The 27,802-nt window shown below is 40.6% G+C and overlaps 3 protein-coding genes across 4 annotated transcripts in view; 1 reads left to right on the top strand and 2 right to left on the bottom strand.

The window, feature by feature from the left end:
- Positions 1-4,747, bottom strand: part of LOC118405285 (band 3 anion transport protein-like) — a 32,475-nt gene extending 27,728 nt beyond the window's left edge. Inside the window, exons 1-2 of the mRNA XM_035804705.1 lie at positions 4,633-4,747; positions 2,125-2,317 (exon numbers count right to left, since the gene is read on the bottom strand). Coding sequence (XP_035660598.1) covers positions 2,125-2,317; positions 4,633-4,716 — 277 coding nt within the window. The 5' untranslated portion in view covers positions 4,717-4,747. The remainder of the gene's footprint in view (positions 1-2,124; positions 2,318-4,632) is intronic.
- A 7,301-nt stretch (positions 4,748-12,048) lies between these two features.
- Positions 12,049-27,802, top strand: part of LOC118405282 (ATP-binding cassette sub-family C member 9-like) — a 54,710-nt gene continuing 38,956 nt past the window's right edge. For both annotated transcript variants that reach the window (XR_004829871.1, XM_035804702.1), the window contains exons 1-8: positions 12,049-12,309; positions 14,198-14,403; positions 15,461-15,588; positions 16,151-16,264; positions 16,743-16,943; positions 17,283-17,465; positions 18,158-18,214; positions 18,868-19,074. Coding sequence is in view for 1 of the 2 variants with exons in the window: in XM_035804702.1 (XP_035660595.1) it covers positions 14,202-14,403; positions 15,461-15,588; positions 16,151-16,264; positions 16,743-16,943; positions 17,283-17,465; positions 18,158-18,214; positions 18,868-19,074 (1,092 nt within the window). In the remaining variant the exon portion in view is untranslated. The remainder of the gene's footprint in view (positions 12,310-14,197; positions 14,404-15,460; positions 15,589-16,150; positions 16,265-16,742; positions 16,944-17,282; positions 17,466-18,157; positions 18,215-18,867; positions 19,075-27,802) is intronic.
- Positions 21,010-24,988, bottom strand: LOC118405303. The gene is made up of 2 exons (XM_035804740.1): positions 24,776-24,988; positions 21,010-23,020 (listed from the first exon to the last, which is right to left on the bottom strand). Exon 2 carries the CDS (start codon positions 23,014-23,016, stop codon positions 21,958-21,960), a length of 1,059 nt encoding a protein of 352 aa, XP_035660633.1. The 5' UTR covers positions 23,017-23,020; positions 24,776-24,988; the 3' UTR covers positions 21,010-21,957.

Here is a 27,802-nt window from a genome sequence, read left to right as displayed (position 1 = left end):
GACACTAACGGTACATCTACAAGTTAGCACGTGCACCACCCTCCATAGTAACTGCTGGCTCAATCTTTTCACTTGTTATTTGTGATGAGCAAGCTTAAAGATTGAGCCACTGCTGAGTATGGTACCCAGGCTTCTACAAGAGAGGAAATCTTTTTTTGTTTAACTGTGACTATTTCAGGTTTGCCACTGAAGAAACTTTGCCAACAAGTACAGTAGGGGCATTCTCATAGATACTATTAGCTTTAAACAGTGCTTGCAGCCACAATTGTGCTACGTTAGGTGTGACATGTCATTCAAGATTGCCGAGCCACATGCCTGCGAAGCTGGTGTGTTATGCCAAAGAGCAGTGACACTTATGTTCTAATCAATCACAGTTACATGTAGTATGCCTGTTTAGAAAGTAGAGCAGATGTTGTTATTGTCTGGCTTGAACATATTACATAAGGGACCACCAAGACATGGCCAGAAAGGCCAGTGGTCACTTGTACAGGTTTGACTGCATATATCAATGGACAGGTGGTCTTTATGTAGAGGTGTTTACATGTATGTACAGGTTTGACCGTACATGTAATCAACAGCTAGATGGTCTTCATATACAGGTCATTACATGACCATCAATATCAAAATGCAGCAGAAGCAAATTACTGCAGTTAGATCAGGCTCCACCCTTGAGGCTTAGCCAAACAAACACCAAGCAGATACAGAAAGGTCCTCAGACAGTAGACACTTACTTTTTGGACTGTCCCAATCAAATCGTCGGGTGGGGCGGGGACTAGGGGTAGGTCAGTCTCTGATTAGGGGAAGGGGGGAGTGAGGGGCCTCTGGGGGTGGGGGAGGGGGTCATAGTGAGAAAAAATGAGGAAGGAAAAGCACCAGGAAAGAAAAAAGTTCATTCTGCGTGCCAATGACAATGTAAATGCCGGTGATCTTGACTATAGAGATAGATTACTGTGTCTCAACATGTTACCTCTCTCATACAGGCGAGAGATCGCTGATATCATGTTTTTTGTTAAGTCCCTAGCCAACATGAACGATCTGGACCTGTCTAACTATGTATCATTTTCTGTCAGACCGACAAGGAGTAGTCGGTCGTTCATGCTGATGCCATGTCGCTGCAGAGCATCTACATTTGCTATGTCATACGTGCCACGGTTAGTTACCGAATGGAACAAGCTTGATGTCACAGTTCGCAGCATAGGAGCTGTGTCGTCGCACCAGTCCGACCTATTGTCCTTTAAACAGCTACTTGTGAAATCTACTGTTGATAGATTCAGAAGCAACTTTGTATCCGATAACCTCTGTACCTGATCTACTGCATGTAAGTGCGCCTCCTGCCAGGATTTAAGGGCTCGTTAGTCTGATCGATTGTTAATGTCGTTTTGTATTATTCTTATCTGCTGTATCTATTGTATTTTTATGTCGGGGCGAGGGCCAGCAAAGGCGTCACCACCTGTTCCCCCGCCCCTTCCACTTGTGTGGGGAATTTCAATAAACAAATAAACAAAAAAAAGCAAGAATCAAGTTGAATATTACAAAGTGACAATTAATGGAAGATTAATTTAAAAGATTATAACCATCATACTAAAAGAAGGAAAATTTTGATTAACGGGAAAGATTTGAAAAATTTAAAAGAAGAAAAATTAGGTTTACTGAAGACTATATTATAAGAAAGAATGAGCAAAGTAGAAAAGGAAAATAATAAACGAAATTGGCTTAAACAAACAGATATTAAAGTGGGATAAAGTTTTTCTATCATTGAGGGAAAAATTTGTTGTTCTTTCCTCAAAATATCTATCATACCACATCATTCTACTAGTCTAATGTATGGTCTTTAGTGAGAGATAACTATTAGCAATGGGTTAGAATGTCACAAAATCAAAGAACTTCTAGCCAATACTAACTAATGATGGAGTCCTATATGTGATGATGTTAAAAATCCATTGCTAATTTGCCCAACCAAAGAGCACACAGTACATTTTGTAGGCAATGCAATTCAAAGAAGACATTTTTTCCTAAGAGAGGACGTTTACCAAAATGATGGACAAAATTCCAATTCACTGGCACTTTAAGGAATTATATACCATTTGGCTCGCCCCAGAAGTGTCGCCAAAAATGATGTCTTACCTTGATAGTCGTCTTCATCCACATGCAGCTGTTTAACCCTTGAACTGTGGGTGGGCATGGGGGAGATGGAGGGCAGGAGGGGGAACTTCTCCACTGGTGTCAGGACCTTGTTCATCTGGTCCTGCAGTGACGGGTGCCTCTGTCGGGGGGCGCTGCTGCTCTCCCCAACAGAACCATCTCCTTCAGCCTGGGCCTGAAAATACATAATGAAATTGTTTAGTAAAAAAAGGTAAAAGGTCACTCATATCCTTTTGAGTCTGCAGTGGCAGTGGGTTTTTATCCAGTGTTACAACGCTCAGTAACATACACCGTACAGCAGACACATACTGGGACACTTTTCTATTGTGATTCCAATGTATGACTGAAGGATACACATTTGAAACCGAATGGAAAACATAGCTAATATCCATGACCAACTACTCCACCCACAGAAACACAAGGACCTGCCAGCCTGCTGTCTGCTATGCTCTCCTCCTAGAAGTGATTGATTACCATGAAACTCATGAGAAACACATTGGAATGGCAGTCTCTATTGGCTATAAGGAAGCCTTTTGGGTGTATCCTCCAAAGTAAACAAAGAGAACCCTCTGATTAGGGAAAATGGGAAAATACACACAGGAGATATCTCCTCTTTTGCTGGGTGTGTTTCTTTGGTGTTTTCCCTGAGTTTCAACTATTTAAGGTCCTATAGATGCCTGTTGAGGCCTTTTGGGCAGTGGATTGTTATCCACTGTGTCTAGGGCACAGTATATGAAGGCAGAGTCCATCCCTCTCCTTTCACCTCCTTTTCCAATTGCAAAACATGTACCTCCCCAACTGAATTCAAGTACCATTTACGCCAGTGGGTCTTAAACAAGATGTCCCTGTAGCTCAACTGGTAGAGTCAGAGTTGACCTCCTGGTTCCAATTGGTTGGTAACCCTGGTTCAAACCTCCTTCTTAGCATACCACTAAAACAAGGTTACGGTGTCGTTTGAACATACAAAAAAATGGATATATAGTCAGGATTGAATACTTTGTTTGCGTCAAGGTTGCAAACACACTTCAAAGTGTAGAGTAAGTCACCAACATAAGTTGAACAGAAAAAAATGAAGACATATTGAGTAGGTTTAAGTTTTAACAGAAAAAAAATGGAGATATATGCACATCCATACTGTCAGGATTCAATGGCGTGCTTGTGTTGAGCTAAGTGGCAACACATTCCGTAAATACTAAACATCAAGCCTTACATATCTAGACCTTGAAAAAAAAATAAACTGAAGATTAATTAATATCATGAAGACTGATACACTTTGTTTATGTCAAGCTTGGCGACCCATTTAGCAAAATATGAACAACTTAGACTTTAGAATCTGACATTAACCGTAATATTAATGGTAGGTCTTTTGACGTATTGGCCTCTCACGAGAAAGTAATTGTGATTGAAGGGACCAGCCTTGTTAAAGATGCAGACGAAGACCTTATTAAGTAAAGGGTTTACATAAGGTTGCTGTTTGAATGTGGAGGACTTTGCTCCTTGCAAACTTTGTTTGTATAATAAGGAAAAATTCCACTGCATCATCAACTTTGAAGAGTTAATAGAAGTGGGTACTGTGACTAGTTATCATAACAGAAAGCACAGCAAAAGGGCCCAAATCACAGCATTGGGATCCAAATCACATCGTAGAGGTCCCCTATGTCTAGTGGATAGAGTGTTAGCCTTGCATTTGATAGGTAATGAGTTTGGTCCCCGGCAGAGTCATTCCAAAGACTTTAGAAATGGTACATGCTGCTTTCTCTGCTTAGCACTCAGCACTAAAGCCCCCTTTACAAATCAAGAATTTAGCTCGGCCGTGTTGTTAGCGAGCTCTAGATTACGAGAACATGACCCTGATGCCTACGAACAAATGGCAGAGTTTCTTCGTCGTCATCAGGGTCATACCTCCTCGTAATTTAGAGGTCGCTGACAACTCGGCCGAGCTAAATTCTTGATTTGTAAAGGGGGCTTTAGCACTCTGTCTCAGCACTAATGAGGAAGAGTATACATGTAAGAGTTAAACACACATCACTACCAGTGGACCCGCCCCCTGCTGTAGTGGCTTGCACAAATGTGTGGCCCATGGGCTACAGAAATGGAGATGGGTGCCACCCCTATCTGTTACAGATATATACAGGACACATCCTGAAAAAGCCTGGCAAAAACACTGTCTACGGATCTTCCTAATGATAGCTAGGATGGGCCCTTTAAATTTGTTCTTTTTCATGGTAACTAGTGCACAGGGAACTACGACTTTTAGCCAGTATTTCAGTGATTTTAAAGACGACTTTACATTTTGTAACAAACTTTAGCTGACACTCTTACCACGATGATACAAATTCAGAGAACCGCGACTGATGAGCGTTACAAAAGGATGCATGACTACACGTACCGAATAGGAAAAGTCGGTAAATATTGTATCAGTCACAGATGATTAGCTCTACAAAAAAACTCTGCTATACTCGACTCTCAACGTTTCAAAAAAACACTTACTAGCAAGTGATGAAGACAGTTCTTCGGACAATTCATCACTTGGCCGTTTAAGAGCGGCTCCCGTTCTGAAGACATGATTTTCATCGCGGACGATTTTCTGGTGCGACGCTTTCGCAGTGCGTTACATAAAATGAAAAAAACAGGTGTGTAGTTAGCTTCCAAAGGTTTTGCTAGCATAGTACACATTCCCTTATCAGGGCATGCTGATGCAGTATATACAAAAGTGGATAAAAAAACACCACCTAAAATCGCTATTGTTAAAGTGTCAAATTAAATAAATTTTGTAGTTGACTGAAAGTGTTCAAAAATGGCTAAAGCAAAATTACCGGAGGATTGTTGAAAAAATACGGAGAAAAAAAATGTGAATTTGTTGACGTGTGTGTACCGATAAATATTTATACGCCAAAAATAAATAATAGGTTACTTTGCTGCTATAGTCAACACTGTTGTCAGGGTTTTACGTCAGATGTTTACCTGTATAACAGGTGTGGAGTTAAAAAATCACAGCCCAAACTGAGGTTTAAATTAGTAATTGTCCCCCAAACAAGAAAGGTTTTTAAAAAAGCTGCCCGGTGCGTAGTTGGGGAGAGAAGCTGAGTTAATAGCGTGAGTGTGACGCAATTAACTTCTTGCAAAGGATCTCACATCACAATGCACTGCACGGGGAGGTCTGGTAGATGACAGGAATAATATCAGACGTATGTCTGTTCTTCGGTGCAGCTTCCCTATGTTACATCCAACACAAAACCAAAAATCAAAGCAAGCTAATGGAGCCCATCTATTGCTTTCCTGTCAGTCTTCTGTTACGTTACTGACTGAAGTCAGGAATATGTTGTTTTTTTGGTAACAACTGGAGGTCATTCGAAGTCATCCCAGGCGTGAGGTTATATAGTAGAGTAGATTCATCCCTCAAGCTACCGACATCTTTCACACTGCAGTCGTCCCTCAGAAAGACATCTGGAGCCGCGTAGTTAAAGTTTTGAACTTTTATTCAGCATGTCGGTCAAACTAGTTTCGCTATGTACAGCTTCTTCAGTGGCTAGAGGCTAAATGACACAGTGAAGTTTGCACTTATATACCTTTCCAGTGCATTCTGCCCTGGTACATATTGCACCTTAGATCCTTGGGGCAGGTTGTCCTGACCTTAAGTGACCTATGACCTATGACTTCATCTATTGTTCTAGTACATGACCCACATCATCGCTTTCGACGCCGTGGGGGCCAGGAATGGTGCAATTCAGTGCTACAGCCTCGTCGCCAAACTGACAGACTTCGCAACAATGATGTGTCCAAAGGAAAAAAAAAATTGATAGAATTTGAGAGCGTTGAAGTCGAGTTTTATTCCAATACAGTGCCACAACTCCTTTCTGTTTCTTACAAAAATCGCACTCCTTTTGATTCCGTGTTCCTTCCGAAATGTTACTTCGCCGCCACTGATCCAAACACCATGATGTCCGTCAGGGTTATGGAGAACCTAAAAACTCAGGGTTACTCCATAAAACCTAACCGTCAACCGCTTAACCGCGATGAAGTGATGTTGACAGTCGGGGCCTTGGCGCAGTTGCACGGCCTGTCACACCGTCTGGAGTCAGGTCAGGCGTCTCTCTTCGAGAGAAGTGCGCTCTGGGACAGTTTTCGCCGGAGGTGGTGGCCTATCTCTGCCGAGGTCTGAAGACGTTTGCGGAAACCTTCCCCGAGGAGACAGATCTTCTGACACGTCTGGAGAAGGTGACCAACGTACAAAGTTTTATTGAAGACATGGTAAATAGCAAGAGCTCCAGAGTTAGGGTGCTAAATCATGGAGACTGCTGGAGCAACAATATCATGATTAAGGTAACGTATGACATACTTACTTTGAATTACTATGCCTTTGATATGGCAATTAAAATTTACAAGTAACATATGTTGCACATACTATTACCATTAATAGTTTACAAGGATGTCTATTGATAAATTATGTAAAGTAAGTACTAATTTGCAATTTGAAGTAGTTCGTCACAACCTACAATTAAAAACACACATCACACAAAAATCTATCTATGCCTTCTTGAGTAATCCTGTATCAAACTCACTAAAAAAATCACACCTGCAGGTGCAAAAGAGCTGCTAAGTTTTTCTAAACACTAATACTTCTCTAAAAAATATCCCTAGCAGCTCTTTTGGAACTGCAGTTGCGATTTTGTTGATGACTTTGATACATGATTACTAGTATTTTTTTCAAACGGCAGCCATGACCGCGACCCAAATACATAATATCATGACCATTGCATGTTTTGAACTTGAGGTGCAGAAACCAGAATCTCTCTGCAGTACCGAACAGAACCGTAATGATACCGTAAAGCTAAATCTTTGACACTGTTGTTTTCATTTCTAAGTACGATGGAGACGTGCCGACTGCGGTAAAGCTGGTGGACTGGCAGGTTATCCAGTACTTACCGCCGACCTATGACCTCGCCATGCTGTTCCTGTCGGGTTCTGTGGATTGGGGTGTCTTCCACAACCACAGGGACGCCGTCCTGACTCACTATCACCAACAACTTCAGAACACACTGGGGCAAAGTGGTAAGAAAGCTTTATTCAACGGTTAGTATACAAACATAAGTTTATTTGAAGCTCATTCCCATTTTTACGTGGTAGGTAGCTGTGTAAATGAATAGTAAGGTGTGTAAGTTTTGGCCACTTAGGGGTTTTGCTGGGGCGGTGAAAGTCATTCTTGTGTTAGGTTTTGAGAAGGAATAATGCAAGCAGGGGTCGATGGATCGGAATGACTGTAGGTATGCAGATAGCTTACGTAGTGATGTACATAATTGTTTGATTGTTATGCAAATTAGGAGGTAATTAGCAGAATGCGATAGGTATGTTTGGAAACCGTTGTATGGTGCGTGTCTGTGTACAGAAAAGCTCGCGAGCGGCTGGACAGATTGCTCTGATATTTGGTATGTGGGTAGTTCTTGAGAAGGAGAAGAAACGTACGAGGCATTTTTTCGTTTAGTGGCTTTTGACGGTTTTGCAGGGGATGTTTGTAGGTGGAAAATGGGTTTTACGCAATCGTGGGTATTACGCAATCGTGGGTATTACGCAATCGTGCTATATTTAGGTGATATTACGTCATGCCGATGGGCTTCATGCTTACCCCGTCCCAACAGGAAGTGATCCCAAAGGTCATAGTTGCGCAATAGAGAAAATGGTTTATAGGGACAGTACATTATACATGATGGGGTGTGCATGTTCCCCATAAGATTTGATAATCTGTAGACTAAGGGCAATGATGATATTGTATACAGGGGCGTGTATTACACGTTTTAAAAGGGTTGCACATGTAACAGTTACTACCGGTACAATACACTGATGAACAAAGCAGGGTTTGTTTTTCACAGTAACTTGCAGTCATTGATGAGATTGTTTATAGGGAGTTTACATTAGACATATGGGATACACAATGTAGTGGACTGCATTGTGAAACAAAGAATGTTACGACATCATCATTGTTGCAACCATTGATACATTTGCTTCCGGCGGTGGATTTGTTATCCTACGTGCTGAAATTGGACAAATTTCTTGTCGGGATAAGCATTTGGTCTCTCTTCCAAGGAAGAAATTATGCATGTTTTATGTTATCCCGGACAGAAAAGGTGTCGCGAGGCGTATAGTCCTATTGACTGACAAACCCCGTGCGGGCGGATAAAGCGTTCCCGCCACGGCACGGCATTTGTACTGATATGTGGCGAGAACGTTTGGGCAAGAGACACGGGGTCATGTCAGAATTTCAATGAGTTCCAAGTCGCAAGCCCAAAATGGAAGTTATACTTTTATGTCTTGTTTTCCAAGCGATGTAATATAGAGTATATAGGTCACAACAAGGACACAAGTGGTAATTAACACAATCACGTCATTTGTACCGACATGTCGCGAGAACGATTAGGTGAGAGACACGCACGGGGTCATGTCGAAAGTTCCATGAGTCACAAGTCGCAAGCCCAGATGGATAGTTATACTTTGATGTCTTGATTTCTCTGCAATTTAATCTAGGGTAGGTCGCAGGTGCTAGTTAGCAGATTCATGCCATTTGTACTGATAGGTTACTAAAACGATTGGGTAAGAGAAAAGGGGTCATCTGAAAAGTTCCATGAGTTCCAAGTCGCAAGCCCAAAATGGAAGTTATACTTTTATGTACCTGAGGAGGAGCATTCCGTGACGACACCAGCCATTACATTTTGGAGGTGTTCGCTGGGGATGTGAAGATCATTTATGTGGATCTCACCAATGACGGCTTTGATGTGGTCAACGTTATTGTTTTATGTGTTATTTTATTGATATTTTGATGCAACAGTCGATTTTAGCCCAGTCAATATAAGTCTTTATCTTCAAAAGACAATGAAAGGTATTTGCTTTGTCCATGGAAATGAATGGACAGGACAGTTTGTGTCATGTGCACAAACAAGAAAGGATGGATGATAGAATACTTTTAAAATACAGCTACTGCCTATATCACTTTTTTCGGCGCACCTTCCTATGTGACGGTCTCCATGCTTTCTCCCAAAAAGCGTAAGCAGGCCTTCTTCATCTCCCGTAAATCGTAGAGACACGGTTTCATTTTACACAGTTTGTAGCAGGCCATAACGTACACATACATTCCATTCCATAGTAAAAACCACAAACCCTTTGTCTTCGCATTATATTCTACAACTTCTCAATGCATTTCACAGATAACATTGACCACCTACTGCCAAGATTCCAAGTAACTTGCCTTTTAGATTCTTAATGACATACAAAAGTCTCCAATAATGTCGGCCTGACGTAGAAAACGCTCATCCTGACATGCACCTCACAGTTTCATATTTAAAACCAACAACATCCTCTCAACACCTCGCCTTCTCACTTCCACTTACAAGCGACGCTCTGTGGACGACACAGAACTAAAGCTAGCCAATGACACGTCTACATATAAACCCTCCACCACCGCACCATCACCCATTTCACGAAGGTTGAGTTCTGCGAACGCTTGTAATACTTGTATTGCAGTGACTGCTATTTGTGTTTTGCAGCGGAGATGGTCTCATTCCTGTATTACTTCGAGTGTATGTGCCCAAAATAAAGATTGGGTATCAAAAGCTTGTGTTTAGGTGGATGATAAATTCCCTTTTATCGCCCCCACTTGATATATAAAGGATTTGAGATGAAAGCTTGTATATTTCTGCTACTATCATCTCGGAACATTTTGTAATGCCAGCGATTTGCGGACGTGTACGTTCCTTTGTTTTGAGTGCTGCGGCCAGGCCTTTCTCTGCTCAAAAGGTCCTCGAGCGGCTGAAATGGAGGAATCCTTGTCTGTTTGTTTCTTTCACTATTTTAACACAACAGTGTGACAGAATACAAATCTGGCAGTAAAAGAATGAAATAAAAGACTTTATGTTCATGTTTTTCGCCAAACGACACTATTATCAACAGAAATGGTACAATTTAAAGTTGTGAATTGAGGTGAAATATTGAACTGTTATCAGTATACAAACATGTCAGTAAAGTTATATACCTGAAAGCATATAATTTCTGTCTTCAAGTTCTCTTTTTGCTTTATGCAAATGATCACTGTCCTAATTTGTACGCTCTGCTATCTTGACGCAAAGAAGATATGACCTCACACAGTCTCACTCATTACCTACAAAACTATATCTTCCCACAGAGCTCTCAACCCTACAGAGCTACACCTTCAATCAGCTGAAGGCAGATTTCCAAGCCGACTGTCAGTACGGGGTGTTCAGCCGCGTCATGAGGATGATGGTTCTCCGCCCTAACCAGGACTTTCTCCGGATGATACATGAGATCAAGGCGTGGGGGGTTCTCTAGGTCTAGAGCCGGAGTACAAAGTTAGGGTGGTATCTCACTGCACTTGGGACACCGGTGCGGCACTGCGGGGTTTGAAAGATTACTCAGCAAATTTTGGAGATTTTGAAGAAAGGATTTTCTTACATTTTGTGTATTTTTAAATATCATCCCTTTACGTAAATTCGAACCCGCGCTTTAAATCTCCGACCAATTTGACGAGGAGTTTCTATGGCGTGGAATCAATTCTACACAGAAAACAGTTTCTTAAAGTTCTTGATTGATCTGTCTTAAGCAAAATATTTGGAATTCGGTCAATCTAAGCTGCAAAGATGGGTTAAGTATCATTGCCTTCTTCAATTCTATGAAACCACTTCGCTTTGTTTTAGTTTAATTGTTGGCAAATAGAGTAAATAGTTATCAATATAAATTTTTGTTACGTTTATTAACTTATTTACTTATACATATTTGGTAGAACGTACATATATAACAATACTGTAGTAAATGTAATTTACACCCAATTAGAGAAGACATTCTTAACTTTTTTCATAATCTAACCCACTTGAATTCTTTGCACCTAACCCTCCATTCTTCTAGTCTCCGTTGCAGGCTCCGAACGGGGCTAGTTTTTTATTTTATCTTTATTTTAGGGGGTGGGGCGATTTTCATCGTTGACTAGGTTCTGTTATGCTGGGAAAAGGATTTTGCCGAGAATGTGAGCTGGCCAAAACGGGGCAAAACTATAATCTTTCACGGCAAACCCCCTTTTCCCAGCATAAGAAATTCTACCAGCGCCCCCCTCCCCGCAATGAAAACAGCCCCGTTCGGAGGCTACCATTCTTAAAGGTAAGGATATCTCCGACCTGCACGTTGATGGGAAGAGGAGCATCAACGTCATCTGGCATTTCGTCAACATTGGCTGGGTTTACACACGCTGTCGAGTCGACTATTAAAATAGGAGTGTTCTGTTTACTTACTGGGCAGCAAAGAAAAATGACGACCGCAGTATTTTTGCCTCCTTTTGAATCCTGTAACTTGCAGAACAAGGTCCCTGAAATTTTCACAAATGCCGAAAATTTATGGAATAAATGGTGAGAAAGATGCTCGTCTCATAGTCGACTCAGTGGTTCCCAGCTGAAGAATGCAATATAGCATGTTTAGCGTCTTTTACGCTACGTTTCACTGTATGCGGTTTTCGCAATTAAAAATCGGGGAAAGGCCGTAAATGTTTTTTTTTTTTGCTTGTTAACAGTTTTATTAGGCGTATTTTACAGTAAAGAAGCTTAGCAATGAGTTTGGATAATAACCCATTCATAATGCATTAAATGGGCTTTTTCGCTTCAAAGGCGTTATATAATAAAATGTTTTATTGCAAATTCATGCCCATGGGGCTAGCATGTATGGATTCTGTTCTATTTCTAAGGTACACGGCAAAATATTCAGCATACATAACGCAAATGCTTAATAATAATCGTCGTTTTAAACAAACCAAACCCATATCTGCTTGGAGATTGGCGAATGTGCCGAAGGCGTAAACAGATAAACAAACGTACCAGGTAGGGTCAAAGGGTGAATGACCACCCTCTGTAAACAAGATTGACCTACATTTTCTATAAATGATAGAAGGCTTGCGCTACATCGTGCAGTGTTCATTTGCGGGACAACTTTATCTTCCCCCGTCAATTACAACTACTGTACTCTGTCCACTACGAAGTGTCCGTCCAACTGACTACGTATCAGATAGATGTAAGCCTAAATGTCAAACTGTTGAATTTATATAATGCACCGATGAAAAGGACCTTATCAATGGACGTCATCTGATCCCCAAAAGTCAATAGTGAAAACGGGACAGTGTAGGTGAGTTTTCTTCTCTTCTCAATATTATTTCTATGCTCTGTAATTATTCACCTACTTTATTATAAGACTACTCCCCAAATAAGGAAAACAAATTGTTTTCGTGGTGTATTCCTTTTATTTCTTCTTCTGTCAGGACCAGATTTTAGAATTGCGTTAGCATACATGTATTAGTTTTTAATTGTAATAATGGCATAGTGTTGTACGAGAGAAAGAGAATAGAGGATCATTTCTTGTGTGAGAGTCCCGCCTGACAAAAAACGCCAAAAGGCACCGGGAGAAACATCCTGCATTTTCGCGAACATGTCGGCTTTCTTAGTCTATGTTTTTTGAGTCGCCCAGAGGTATAGATTTTGCCTGGTGTGTAATTTGTTGTTTTGGCATATGGTGGTTGTGTATAATTACCTTCCCCAAGAAGGTACAGTTTGTATGACTGTATGTATCTACGTATATTTCTTATTGATACTTCCAAATGGTCTCTCAAGCGACTTTTATAGTAGGGGGGGGGGGGTATGTGGTCAGAAAGTTCTAGGTTTGTAGTTTTTATCTGAAAAAGGAATACTATTCGATTTTGAGTGGTAGATAGATCTTGTTTTCTTCTTTGACCCTCCCACATTTTGAATCGGGGAAACCCCCTCCAAAATCTTTCATTCAACCTGACATACATAACGACATTATCTCAACTACATGTTACGACATGTTACATGTGGTCAGAAAGTTCTAGGTTTGTAGTTTTTATCTGAAAAAGGAATACTATTCGATTTTGAGTGGTAGATAGATCTTGTTTTCTTCTTTGACCCTACGCCCCGTGACGGGTGACCTAATTTTAAAGTGGGGTCAAAGGTCAACCGTCCTACCTGCGTGCGCTTGAGAAGTGTCGTATGACTAGAAACTTTTATCAGAAAAGAGAGTCTTAAAAGGAAACAAAGAGTACGATTGATTCTTGTACATATATTTTGTGATAGTCGCTGTTGTTTAATTTTGAGTTAAAGTATGTAAATATACCAGAAGCAAAAATCAGTTAATCACTAACTACCGTAGCACGCGTTGTAAACTCCTACAAATATCGCATGTATTTTATCTGTAAACATTACACACGATTCTTTTCAAGATATTATCTTTGCAGGTTTCATCAGCCTATGGGCCAAAAACGTCTAAAATTACCTAAAAGCTTCCATTTATGTTTTTTCGTTGAGTCATCTCTCTCTCTTTCTCTCCCCATCTCTCTTTCTAAAGATAGATTGATAGATAGATAAATGCGTGTCTTAGATTGATGTGTTCAAAATGAACAGACAGAAAATGCCCCCTTATAATTTTTGTATGTTGAGTACATTTCCGTTTTATGAGGAGTAAAAAATATTGACGACCAAATACTAATTCAATTTTTGTCTATAGCATTTACAAGCTGCAATTAGCCGATCCTTGAACGAGGCGTTTTTCGCTACTAGTGTAAAAACACATGCAGCACAAAACTCTGACTAATGTCTATAGTTAAAAACAATTTTTCACTATATTAAATAACGTTCGTATTCAATTCTCACGATTTCTCCCCCGTACTGAGAGAGACCGCATCTTAGGTTCAGATACAATTTTGTAATGCTGTCACTGAAAGCGCAAACGTAATCTTTGGACCCCTCGAAACACAGTTAGGTCAGGACGAGTCACGTTCAAGTTTAAGCACGTACACAGAACCTGGCTCAAAGAGAGACCAACCAGACCATGGTAGACTAGAATCCTGGTGGCCTCTACCAGTCGCAAACTGTACTCCTCGTCCAACCAACTCGTTTGGTGTGTTTTCTGTCTATTTGGCTAATTTCTACTATCTTACTAGCGATCTGGGGAGCCTGGTAGAGACAAGAATCCAGGTCATCAAAATACTTACTCCAAGCAGATCTATGGAGGCGTTACTATGTGGACCGCCGTACACAACTCAATTCAACTACAGCACGTACGGACAGCAGGGCGACAGCACGTTTGGAAAGCAATGGAACAGCACATTACCACAGCCCTTCAGCAGTCTGCACGATCTAGAGTGTCTCGTGGATGGTCTGAACATCCTTCCTCACATGGTTGTCCTTCCACTTGCCGTTATACTGGGTACATCATTGTTTGTTTGTTTGTTTGTTGCGCTTATATACAGAGGGGGAGATAGGTAAAGGTGGCCGAATTTCTGTGTATAGCGAAGGTGGCCGAATTTCTGTGTATAGCGAAGCTCTCTCTCTATCTATCTATCTATCTATTTAGCCCATGGCTACTTCCCCTCAGCAAATGAGAAGACCCCATTTTCTGTTGGACCCCATTCACATATTATGTTGCTATGAAAAAAAGTGTGTTGCTATTTGATGCAAATGAGGAAAAAAGTGTGTTGATATCAAGAAAACTGTGGTGGTATCAGCATGAAAACTAGGGACGCTATACGCATGTGACCTGTTCTGACCAATCCTGGGTTACCTTTGAGACCTTCTTTTGGGACTTGAATTGTGTCATGTGACAACTGACCAATCCTACTCTTGACTTCTAATTGCCCAGAGGAATATGACCAGACTTTCTGTCTCTCCAGGCAGTCAGCTTGGGAAGATCTTGACAAGATTAATGACCTTGTGTTGTTGTTGCCTGACACATTTTGTAGAGCTGATGAACTAGAGAAGCTTCGGGGAAGTATGCCATGGACTAAGTTAGTTAACCGATTGGATTGGCCTTGTTGGTGTATAGCACCAGGCCCGCCACCTCCAGTCTCCCTCGGGCTTCGCTATACACAGAAATTCGGCCACCTTCCCATAGGTTAACCTTTACCTATCTCTCCCTCTGTCTCTCTTTTTATATATATATATATATATATATATATATATAGAGAGAGAGAGAGAGAGAGAGAGAGAGAGAGAGAGAGAGACAGAGAGACAGAGAGACAGAGAGAGAAAGACACACAGAGAGAGAGAGAGAGACAGACAGACAGAGAGAGAGAGAGAGAGGTAGATAGATAGATACCAACTTCCGGCCCCTTTGCTGACATCACGTTCCGCTCAGTTCATGTGACATAGGCTTAGTGTCATAATTACTTGAAAAGGATGAGAGGACTGACCGAAAGTATGTTGTTAAGTGCTTGATATAAAATAACTTGTAGAAGTAATTCATTGGTGTCTGATTTTCTCAACAGTTGCTGTTGTTGGACACTGCCGTCACCATGACTACACCCGTCTGCAGAGCCGACTCTGGGTCTTGTTCCCAGGGCACTCTGTCCGCTGGTTGACCATTCTTGTACTGCTGTTCGTCACCATGAGCGAGGTAAACATACTATTGTATAGTTCTTACCATAAGTCAAACTAAAATCTATCTAAAACGCTCAAATGATATCGGACTTAACCAAATGTTTGTCTGACAGCCTTGCTGACGAAATGGACCTGTCTACTAACAAATCCTCACGGATCTCTGGCTATCTTTAAATTCTGGCAATCTTCAGTTGATCGACGAATATGGGCAGTTAGAGATCGTTGACAGCTTAGCTGTTACAGCAAATATGAACAAAGTATTTTTATTAGCTATTTCAAAAATATGAACGAAATGTTAACTAATACTGCAAGAATGAACAATTACAGGTTTTCGATAGCTAAATTTGGTTCGCTGAATAGCAATTACTCATGACAAGCAACTGGAAATTATTTTGGAACTCCAGTTGCTTGAGTAATTGCTATTTGGCGTATGTTGTCTAACCTGTCTAATTCGTAAAAGGCAAATCACTAGGAGGGAGACTTCCTGTTGTTTTTTTCGAAAATGTTTTCAAGACATTTAGTCCGTACCATCACCAAGTCCTATGTTTCGCCAGTAATGAGACTGTTGTTCCATGTAGGTTGGAGAGGGTGTTCTATCAGACAGCTTCACCCCCGGCCACCACCCCCACCTGTACGTACCGTGGATCATGGCTCTTCTAGCGACTATACTGGGGAGTGTGTTCTACAACTTGGTAAGCCGCATGGAGGTCCGATGAAGTCTAGGACCCAAGTTCATTTTTACTATAGCTAAAATGTTGTTCACAAAAGCTGAGGAATACTACAAAATGACGTTGCATAAATAAATAAACCATTGATGTATTTCACTTTAACTAGTTATCTTCCCACCAATTTTGAGTAAAGTCAGATCAACTATATACATTAGCATTACGGAAAAATAGAATATCTCAAATATAAAGTTTTCAGTGAACTATCATCAAAGTACTTTTACGTTGATATATGTCGGTCGGTGTTTTTCGAACATTGTACAATATGTGGAGCTTATAGTGGCTGTATTTTTTTTACAGCCACTGTATATGCGCCAAAGTACTATTTATCATATGAACCGACTCGGAACAGGATGCTGGTTTTGCTATGTTGCTGTAAGTCATATAAAAAGCTTAGTCTATCTCCTTGGAAGACTCTTTCAGGAACTGCTTATTGTTACTGCAGGTGGAGAAGTTGAACCGCCCAAGGATGCTATTGATTCTTGGACTATACCACCTCCTGTCAGGGGGGTTCAAGGTTCTCAGACTGTCCCACTTGTACAGTAGGGGTGTGAGCACAGGCAGCCTGCGGTTCCAGCTAACCTGGGCTTCAGTACTGCTGTATGGGGTGCTGGTAGCGGTGGAGGGATATGTGCTATACAAAAAGGTAAGTGATTTTGACTGGGCACATGCTTCGCTTACTAATTTTGCTGACGACACCACCACCCCCAGCCAATCGAGATTGCTGTTCGCCATGCATTATATCTCCGTACCCTCATAGCTCAGCTTCTAGCCATCTAACATAAGCTAGACTTGTAATCTAAAAGTAATCTACAACTCCAGTACAAGTCTATGTACCGGATGACCTTCAGGATAAAGTCATGATGTTCTCCATGCCCTAAGGCTTTGTACAGCCATAGTTCATAGCTTCTAGTCATCCTTACATAAGGTAGACTTGTAATCTAAACAATTTGCTGACTACACCACCCCCACCCCCACCCCCCAGCGATACCTGTCTACAACTCCAGTAGAAGTCCCTGTACCGGATGACCTTCAGGATGAAGCTATGCGGTACGCCCAGCCGTACGCGTCTCTACCGGCATGGTTCAGCTTCAGCTGGATGGACTGGGTCCTGCTGCTGGGCTACAGACAACCTCTACAGGCAGAGCAGCTGGGGCGACTACCACAGGTCAGTAATATGTAGAAAAGGTGGCGTAACTGTTAGACCGACTCGGAATCTAGAGGTCCCGAGTTTGATACCCGCCGTGCCCCGACGATGTGCCCTTGTGAAAGGCACTTAACACGACCATCCTCACTTCATCCAGGTGTAAAGATGGGCAAAAGGTAAAGAGAAAACAAAACCTTTACCTTTTGTCTGTACTGTGTATGTGGCACTGTATATTATATTATATCTTCTAATATTATCTTCAGTGCATCACCACATTTTTTTCTATTTGATTTTTGGACAGACGAGGACAATGTGGCCCTACAATCAAGCTTTGTAACTTATATTACTGGGTACAGACAGATGGTAAAGGTAGTCTTTTACCGAAGTCAGGTACCCATTTTCACACCTGGGTGAAGTGAGGAAGGTCGTATAAAGTGCCTTTCCCAAGGGCACAACGTCGGGGTCACGGCTGGGATCGAACTCGCGCTATAGATCCCGAGGTGAACGGTCTAACAGCCATGCCTGACGCCCGAGTGTCAATTTGTCCTCGTCTGTTCAAAAGCAAATAGAAAAAATGTGGTTTTGCATAATAAACTCTGCTAAACGTAAAGAACCGCCCAGAGTACGAAAACAACAGAGGGTTTAATTAAGAATGACATTATTCAATGTTGACAAATTTTGGTAAGCGACGTTTTTTATTTATCTGGTTACAGGAGATCAGTGTAGAGGTAGCCCTGGATCGTTTGACAAAAGTGTACAATAGAGAAAAGGTAGGTTGTCAAGTTTACAACACTGTAAGCTGCTTGTACTTATGAAAGTGGCACAAAGATTATGGCGTCCCCCGTCTCTACTCAACATGAAATGGACATAAGATGAATATCTGTTGTTGATCGTCTTGGGAAAGCATAAATAACTGAATAAGTCGATGATGGATCTTTACAATATTCGGTATGTAAGTGTTTGCGTGCAGATAAACTATTAGATATTGGGCCCTCTAATGGCTTTTCATTGAACTGTAGCAGAAAGTCCGGTTTTGATATCTTTTGTTCTGTACATGCTTTAATCATGATTGTTGGTTTGTAGTTTCTATGCCTTCTGTTTAACTCTTTGTTGGCTATTGTATGTCTCCTATGTTTCCATGCGTACTTGCAATTAGACTCCGGTCATGAACTTGCAAATGAACTTTTGGTATCGCTGAAGAGATTCATTAGACACGTATATAAACAGTTAATAGGATTTTCATCAATCAGTGACTACTTTTTAAAGGTAAACACAGTCACGTAACTCCCAATTCTCAATGGCTATTAGTCCATTTTGATCACGGAGTGACCCAGTTCTCGCGAGAGTTGCGAGAACTAGGTCGAGACTTGCATGGATCCTCTGCCCCTCACCCTGCCTCCTTGCGATGTACTTTCTAATGTAGGAGAAAGCTGACAGGACTGGTAAGCAGCTGTCTCTGTGGGGGGTCTACATCCGGGCATTTTTGCTTAGCAGGGAGTTTGGCCTGTCCGGGTTCCTCATGCTGATGACGCAGGTGTTCCTACTCATCTCACCTCTCCTCCTCAAACTCATCATCATCTATGTTACCATGGAGACGGATAAACAAACAGAAGAACCCATTATGCTACAGGTAGGGATGGATGCATTTTGTGATGGATTGATATTGTAGATTGTACCCATGATATAATTCGTAATGTTTTTGTTTGTTTGTATGTTGTGTTCTTTTGTTTTGAATTACTTGCAAATCGGCTTTAGACCTTATTTAGTACTATTCTTGTTCTTCGAATATGCACACCTAGGCTTGTTCAAATAATTCGTGTTTTAACCCTGTTAGTATAAATCCTTGAAGATTAGCTCAATCTGAGCTAAAGGGTATCTCAATAAACTCTAATGACAGTATTTGGGGGGGATAAGAATAAGCATGCTTTGTTCTGGTATGTTCACGGTCGAATAATTGTGGAACAAATATATGCACATCTGGCAAAGGAAGGCTTGTTTAAATATTTCATGTTATTAGCTACTATATGCATTCGTTCAAGAAGAAGATGCAATGGCAAAGGTCCGAAATTATGTTTACACGTTTAAACAAGTGCTTTTAAAAAAAGCTGGCGTTTCGTCTATGTTTATGAGTGTGAAGTGTCTTTTTCTTGAAGTAAAATCTGTTAGAAAAAGTCACTCAAGGGCTGTTGCGTCTATAAGAAAAATTGTTATTTTGGAAAGGAGTACTGTTTAATAGCTGGTCTTGGCTTACAACTTTATTTTAAAATGTACAATAAGTTCATTATAAAATCTATCAATATACTCAGGTACTTATGTACACTTGAAAAAGCACCATGAGCACTGTGACAAGATTCTATCTAAATTGACTGCCAAATGTCAAACAAATATCCAAACCAATTAACAGCTACCTCATCTCTATTATACTGGTTTCCGCATTTACAACATTTCTTCCTTGTTTTCCTGGATAATTTTGCTAATATTCATGAAAATTTCCATAATTTTGTGTCGAGCGGTGTGACTTTCCACGTCCGTGTTGTGTGAAAACTTCTGAATGAAGTCGATACTGAACAATGGAGCATTTGCTACTGTAAGAAAGGATCGCTGTTTTTGGTGGAGTTTCATGCAAAGAACATCAAGGGCCTCTGTTTACATCATGAAGTAGTTTAGTGGCGAGTGTTTTACGAGAATCATCTTACCGTGCATAGGAGCCGCTGCACGTATTTTCCATTACCATGAACAGAAAAATTCGAATGCCGGGTTTGGAATCTATGAAGTCCTGTTCATAAGACAAAGGCCTTCTATATATGAAATGAATACTAAAATAATAAAAAAATGATATATAAAAATATAATATCAATAAATAAATAGAATATCTATATATTATCTTCAATAATTAAAAAGAAAAAATCCAGTCTCGGTTGAGCTAAGTTGTTGCGTGTATTGTATGTGAGTGTACATTATGCTTTAACCTCACTACATAGTATTATTTGTCGATTTTCGGTTGTTTTTTGATAAAATAATTTTTTTCTTGTGAAATCTTGTGGAATAGATGTTATATGGCCATTTTCCAGGATATTGAAGTCCGAAACCACAATGCAATGGTATTTCCGAACAGTTGTAGCTGTTGCATGCGGTCGCATGTGTATCGTGGAAATCAAGGCTGCCTGGCTTTTCTTGCTCCTTTGCCATATAAGGCAAAGCCTGAACATGAAATGTTGCAGGTCTTGCTATATAAGGTCTTCGGGTGTGCGACACAGTGTTGAACCAAGTACCATTTTTCCAAATATAGATAATCTATGTAATGTACGGGGAGGGGCAGCTGTATGGAAGAGTTTGGGTTACACAGAGTATGAGAAAATGTGTGCACAGATTGCCTTTGAGACAGAAGATGGAGTGAATGTTTGTAGTGTCTTTTTATTCTATAGTTAGGTTATTATAATAGCATCTGTCATCATTGTTGTTTGTGTTATTTGTTGTTAAATCATATAACAAAATAGAGTATTTGAAGAATCTGTTGATTGCTACAAACATAAACACAAAAACATGTCTACACACGACAGATGAAGATGAATAACTGACTTTATTTAAACATGAAAACTGGAATGGGTTTAAACATCTTGTATGGGAAAAGAGAACGTACAACAACCAACTTTGTACTTTCTGAGAGTAAATATAAGAACTAGAACTGAGTTCAAAAACATCAAAGTGAAAAACCTGAGTCCAAAAATACTGCCCTGGACTCCAGAGCATATGTACCGGCCCGCGTTCCGTGTTACCCGGGCCTACCCTTCCGCTCGCCCGAAGATCCACCCCGCCCCACTATCCACTAGGCACCCGATCTCCGCTTGCTGTACAATAGTGGAGCGGATCTTGTGGGCTAGCAGAGAGTGGGGCGGGGTAGTTTGTCGGGGTTAGCGGGAGGGTAGGTCCGCGGAAAGGTTTGGCGCGGGCCGGTACAATTGCTCTGGATTCCAGGGTAAAAATTACCTGAACAAAGTAAAAATATATTTTTTTATCTTCTTTGATGAAAAGTGTTTTGAGTCTCCCCTCAGAAAAAAAGGCATTTAAAATAAGTGCAACATTCAAATATCAAATGCTGGTTTATGTTGAAAGTCTTCTCACCAAGAAACTTTTATAGTCGTACGTGTCAGTATCAATTCTCTATGCTTAATATTGGTCTAATAAAACAAAACATTAACTGGACAGGAACTGGACCTGAATCTCTGGACCTAAAGTTGGACTTGGATCATATTAAGCCAAACTGGTATCCACACCTAGTTTGAATATTGACATTTTTTTCTTCTCTTGTATGGTATGGGAAAAGAGAACGTACAACAACCACCTTTGTACTTTGTAAGAGTAAATATAAGAACTAGAACTGACTTCAAAAACTTCAAAGTCAAAAACATTAGTCCAAACATACCTGAACTAAGAACACTTAAGTACACTTAAGATCTTCTCTGTCCTTTGAACATAACATAAAGTTTTCAACATAAGCTCAGTTACTATAGTTCTAGTTCAAGAGGCTTTCAGGACTGTCAGTGATGTCAGTGAGAGAAATGTTTGTGCAGATATTTTGGGGGTTTTGGTCAAAGCTATACGTCTCTTCGTTGACAAGGACTTGCTCAAGTATGTCGTCGTCGCTGAGGAGAACTAGATCTGTGCCTGTAAGATAAGCCAACGTGTCCTTAAAACATGTTATTGTCATGTTTCGGCCAATTGCAGCATCTTCGTTTAAACTTACTGATAGTTTGGCTGTTATGTCGGCTGGACAGTTCTTTGCCAGCATTGTCATCTGACATGCGGGGCATGTGACGATTCTTTTATCTGTGTGTGGTATTTTTTTGCGACAATCAACACATTTGATGAATCTTGAGATAATGGTCATTGCAGATATCTTCCCCTTGAAGGATCCTGGGGAGGAGATGGTCCTTGTTTCGTCATCTGTAGATGTTATGGTCTCAATGTCATTTATTTCCTCCACAGTAGTGTCACGCATTGTGTTTATGTAGTTAGACGACCCAAAGAGGCGCACTCTGACATCTAGCTTGTACGAGTGGTTTTCCTGTAGTGTGATTGGTTCCCATACAACAAGGTTTCTTGTGGCTGTATGGTCTGCGCAAAGTACCTCTGTTTTCTGTAACTCTTTGGTTGTTCCCTGTGTGTCTTTTACTGGAACCGTTTTTGCAGGTTTTGTAGAGATGACTTTCACCTTGATATTAATGACCTGACCAGGTGTGAGATGATCAATGTCTTTCAGGGGTGTGAAGGGCACTTCAACTTTCTTTGATGGAAAGGGAAGTTGTTCTTTGTCAATGATGGTTGCCTTATTGATGACTATGTCTGTTTGTGAAAAACTGCCTTGCGAGTAGCGTGTTATCTTACAGCCATGTTGACTCTGTTCTTGGTCTTCTACAACTTTTCTCTTTTCTGGGGAGAAGCAGACGGCCTTTCTGACTGCATCTTTCTCTTGCAGGTCAAAATTGAAGTATGACGTGCCACGTCTGGATTTTTTCATTGGGGAGACGTTGTGGATATAACCTGTTAGGTCTGGATCTTGTTTCTCAGCCATTGTGCTAATGAATAATAAAAAAGAATTGATTAGTTAGTGGAAATGGGCTGGAAAATATGTGTTTGTGTAGGAAAATACAGTGCTGAGCATGGTACATAACTAGTGCTGTGTACTGGTACTGTGTACTGGTACTGTACCATGAAAATTGATTAGGTACAGGTCCAAAATACTGGATCATGAAGTACCGGTACTGTACCGATATAAATATACACCAAGTCTATGTTTATTTTGTGATTGATCTCCTAACCTCATAGCCTCATGCAATGCCAAACATTACAAAAGTGACACATTGGAACAGCGTTACTAATATGCGACAGATCATTCAGGAGGGCCGGGAGTTTTGATAGCAAGGCCAAAGGAGTTTGGCAGTAGGAACCTAATTATATTCTTTGAATAAAGATGTTGACAAGTTGTAAACAGCTTATTAATGTTTCTGTCATTATTGAAGAGGTTCAGAGGAACACATGTTGATTTGTAAAATTGTTTAGGTAGAGGTACAGGTCTGGACCCTGTACCTAATCCTATGTATCAGTACCTGTACCAGTACTTGATGTACGCAGCACTATAGTATACATAACTGATCTTAGAAAGTCTGGAAGATTTAATATGGTATTATGGTATATACTATATTGACTCTGGTTTGGTTATACAAATAGAGGTGAAAGTTTGTGAGAGGAAGGACATTATTACTGTAGGTGTGAGGATGTACAATATTATTACAACCAGGGCTCGAAATTCCTTTTTGGAAGTTGAAGTGCACTGGTGGACCCAACGTTAAGAATTACGTGCACAGAAAGATTGTTGGGCCTTTTGCGCACCATATAAAATAAAGGTTGAATGTCATTGAAACATAATTACATTTAACACCATTAAGAACTTCAATCTGTAATTTTATAGCTAACGTTAACTTAAACATTTTAAACACTTAGAAATACATCAAAGAAAGAATTGCTTTTTCTGATAGTTACATTTCAGTTTATTCTGTATATTAGTGTCATACAACATACAAAAATAGCTAGGTGCAATGGTGCATTCACAGAAATGTCCACAAAAATTAGGTGTACACAACTGCTATTCTGGGTGCACAAAGCGCAGTCATGCACCCGGTATTACTAGTAATTTGGAGCACTGAGAACGATATATAGTAATCGATGATTAAATAAAATTGAGAGAATATTTCCTGTATTACTAGTAGAGTGAAGTCGCGATCGTTAGAATGTTGTTGTTTTCTCATTTCATGGCTTAACGAGTGGGGTAGAGGTTAGAAGAATATTGTCGCTAATATGTTGTTGCTTTGTCTTCTACACGTGGTGGTAGGTGCGAGGTGTGATTGAAATTCTCCTCAAAGTATATCATTTAATGTAAGTGGGAAATGGTTGGGAGAATAGGAGGTTTGATCTCGAGATGAAATCTTTAGACTTGAACAGTGATAAGTGAATTTTGAAGTTTAGGCTTTAAAATTTGGACTATAAGTCTTTCAAGTACAGGTCCGGAAATTTAGCAGTTATAAACTGTAAGTTGGAATATATTGGTGGGATGGATGTATATTGCAGTGAAACTTTGTAGTGTTACTTGTTTGAAACTTGAGAAAATGGCGATGATATTAACGTTAACGTTAATGTTAACGGTCAATGCTTTTTTGTTGACGTTCCTGGAAGTTCCGTGATGGCAGAGTTGAACAGTTTTGTCGAAAGGCGCCTTAATATATAGCACATAGTGATGGATTAAATATTATAGTGACGAAAAAGAGACAACTTACTTGACAAGGACAGCACGATGCTACTGTTGACTGGTGTTGACTATTTGTTGACAGAATGGACTGATTTGATGGAAGTAGGGTGATATGAGGGTCTGCATGGTGACTTCGTAAAGGGTAGGCCGTTCATTTTCATTTCGAGTAATTCGTGGAAAAGCAGTTTTATACACGTAATGCGGAGCAAGAGGACCAAATTTTGTGAAATTACCTTTCTTTACTTTAGTGTAATAAGAAGGGGGTTCTTCTGAATTCAGCGTTGAGTGTTGTCGGGATTCCCCATAGTGACCCGCTGCGTGTTTGTTTTCATCCGGGACTCTTTGTCCAGCAGTTTCAACCAATTACAGCTGTCGGTTACAGGAGCATAGGAATTGTACTGAGTATGCAAATAAGACTGTACTATGGATGCAAACTATGGAAACTAATGGCAGAGAGTGAGTGAAACAAATATATTCAACATATATTGTATATGTACAACTTGAATTTATTCAATATAATGCGAATCTTGAGAAACGTATGCTCTTGTAACTCAGGAGTTGCAGTGACCATATATTAAGTTACACATAAATAATGGGACAAAGGACAGTGTGTGATTGTACATGTATGCTTTTATTTTGATCAAATTTTATGAAGTCAGAAACATGGCCTTCACATTGTCTAGCATGAAAAGGGGAACTTAGTACTATGTTGCAGGGCAAAAATTGGGAAGTTGCGATACACATGATCTAATTTTCAGCACAATTATCATTAAGTAGTCCACAAATGATGTAAGTTAGAAATTGCTCAATACAATAATTATCAAAAATATGATTCTCTAGTGTGTTGTATATATAACGTTAAAGACAGATATGGTTGATGTGAAAACGAGCAAGAGATTTGACATATTAAAATTTTGTGTGAGATAGATATACTCTACTCTACTCTACTCTACTCTTACTTAAGGTAATGAGACGTAACCTCTTGAGGTGGAAATACACCATTCAGGTACAAAGACATTAAGTGAAATTGCTGTGCTATGTGCTGGCAGACACTACATGTACATTAGGAAGTAAACTCCAAGGGCATATTCAGGTATAACTGATTGATGTTAGGGAGATTAGGTGGACATAATGTGTTGGAGTTCTGTAAATGGCTGACATGTGTTTCATGACATAGCCCGGGCATGTATAATTATAATGTATTATATAAGACATTATAATTTTGAGATATTTAAGTAAAATGTCAGGTAATGTGGTGACTAGAGTGACACTGTAATGCTGAGTGGGTGAGTGGGTGCCGCATGCACGGGTGGGGTCCGGATACTGCGGTCAGCTGAGTGGGTACCGCATGCACGGGTGGGGCCCGGATACTGCGGTCAGCTGAGTGGGTACCGCATGCACGGGTGGGGTCCGGATACTGCGGTCAGCTGAGTGGGTACCGCATGCACGGGTGGGGTTCGGATACTGCGGTCAGCTGAGTGGGTACCGCATGCACGGGTGGATTTTGATGAACTGCAGTCAGCTGAGTAGGTACCGCATGCACGGGTGGGGTCCGGATACTGCGGTCAGCTGAGTGAGTACAGCATGCACGGGTGGGGTCCGGATACTGCGGTACCGCATGCACGGGTGGGGTCCGGATACTGCAGTCAGCTGAGTGGGTACCGCATGCACGGGTGGGGTTCGGATACTGCGGTCAGCTGAGCGGGTACCGCATGCACGGGTGGGGTACATGATGGTTTCTGCATTTGTGGTACGAATGACACGTGAGCAATTTTGTTACACAGGTGTAGTTTTTATGGGTTTTATAGTGAGCAATATTGTTGCAGAGGTGTAGTTTTCATAGGTATTATAGTTACACAAGTGTAGTTTTTATGAGTTTTACAGTAATTATGTCATGTTACTTTTCTATTTAGCAGTGTGAGGTAAATAGTCAGATGCATGATCATGTGTCTTCTGTCTCTTGAGTTTGAGAAGTTTGTGTTATACAGTCAGTTAGTCTTTTCATTTCTCTTATCACAGATTGAAATACTGAGATTTTTTTTGGTTTAAAGTCTAGCAATGCTAAGCCATCAATAGAGGTAACTCTGCTCAGGGCAACATAGGTCTGGCCAGAGCTGAACACTTTGTCTCCAATGTCAAGTACTGCTTTTGTCAATGAAAGTCCTTGTACTTTGTGCACAGTTGATGCATATGAAAGTTGAAGTGGAAATGCGGTTCGAGTGAAAACTGTGCCATAGTGTGCAAAAAATCTTGCTGTGATTGGTCGAATAAGAATAGCGTTGTTCTTGCAATGGTCTTGTATTGTTTGGCCAACCTTGGGGTTATCAAACTTGACATACACTCCTGTAATAGTTTGTTCATTAAGGCTTGTTGACTCACTCAGTTCATCACTTCCAGAGTTTTGAAATAGGAAGTCTTCAACAGTGCCTTGTGCACCATTCACAAGTCCATCTTCACTCAGTATATTTCTCAAAAGCATAACACGGCAACCTTGGGCAAGGTGGAGGTTCTTTTCAAGACCGGCTGTTTCACTTGTATTTGTTGATATGAGATCTTTTGCAGGGATGTCTTTTGCATTTACAGGACCATCAATCATTTCATCAATTGCTGTTAGTACATGTACTTGGGTATTCGTTTGAAAGTGCAGTCTTTCAAGTTGCTCTTTATTGTACTCTGCAGCTTGATCTCTTGTTGGAAAGATATGAAGTGCTGATGAAAATGGAGATTGTTGAATATCTGACTTTGTCATCACACGATTGGAAAGGAGGGTAATGTCTGCATTGTTTGGAAGTCCGACACGTACTCTGTTCAAAAGCTCTGTATACTCTTTGTCACCATTTTGTCTGTGATTGACTGTCAGAAATAGGGGCTTGAAGAATGATCTCCACAAATGAATGAGAGGTTCATGCTGATCTGGTGGGTCTTCAAATATAAATCTTCCAAAGACAGGTTTCAACTGGTAGAAGTCGCCAAAGGCAATGATATTCAGATTGCCGAAGTAGCTGTGTTGGTCAGCAGTAGTGTCTTTGATTTCTGATAGGCGTAGGTGAATGTG

This window comes from Branchiostoma floridae, chromosome 18, assembly GCF_000003815.2.
Source record: "Branchiostoma floridae strain S238N-H82 chromosome 18, Bfl_VNyyK, whole genome shotgun sequence".
Classification (NCBI taxonomy): Eukaryota; Metazoa; Chordata; class Leptocardii; order Amphioxiformes; family Branchiostomatidae; genus Branchiostoma; species Branchiostoma floridae.
Note: the sequence above shows the minus strand (reverse complement) of the source record. Positions and strands in the feature narration are given on the sequence as shown.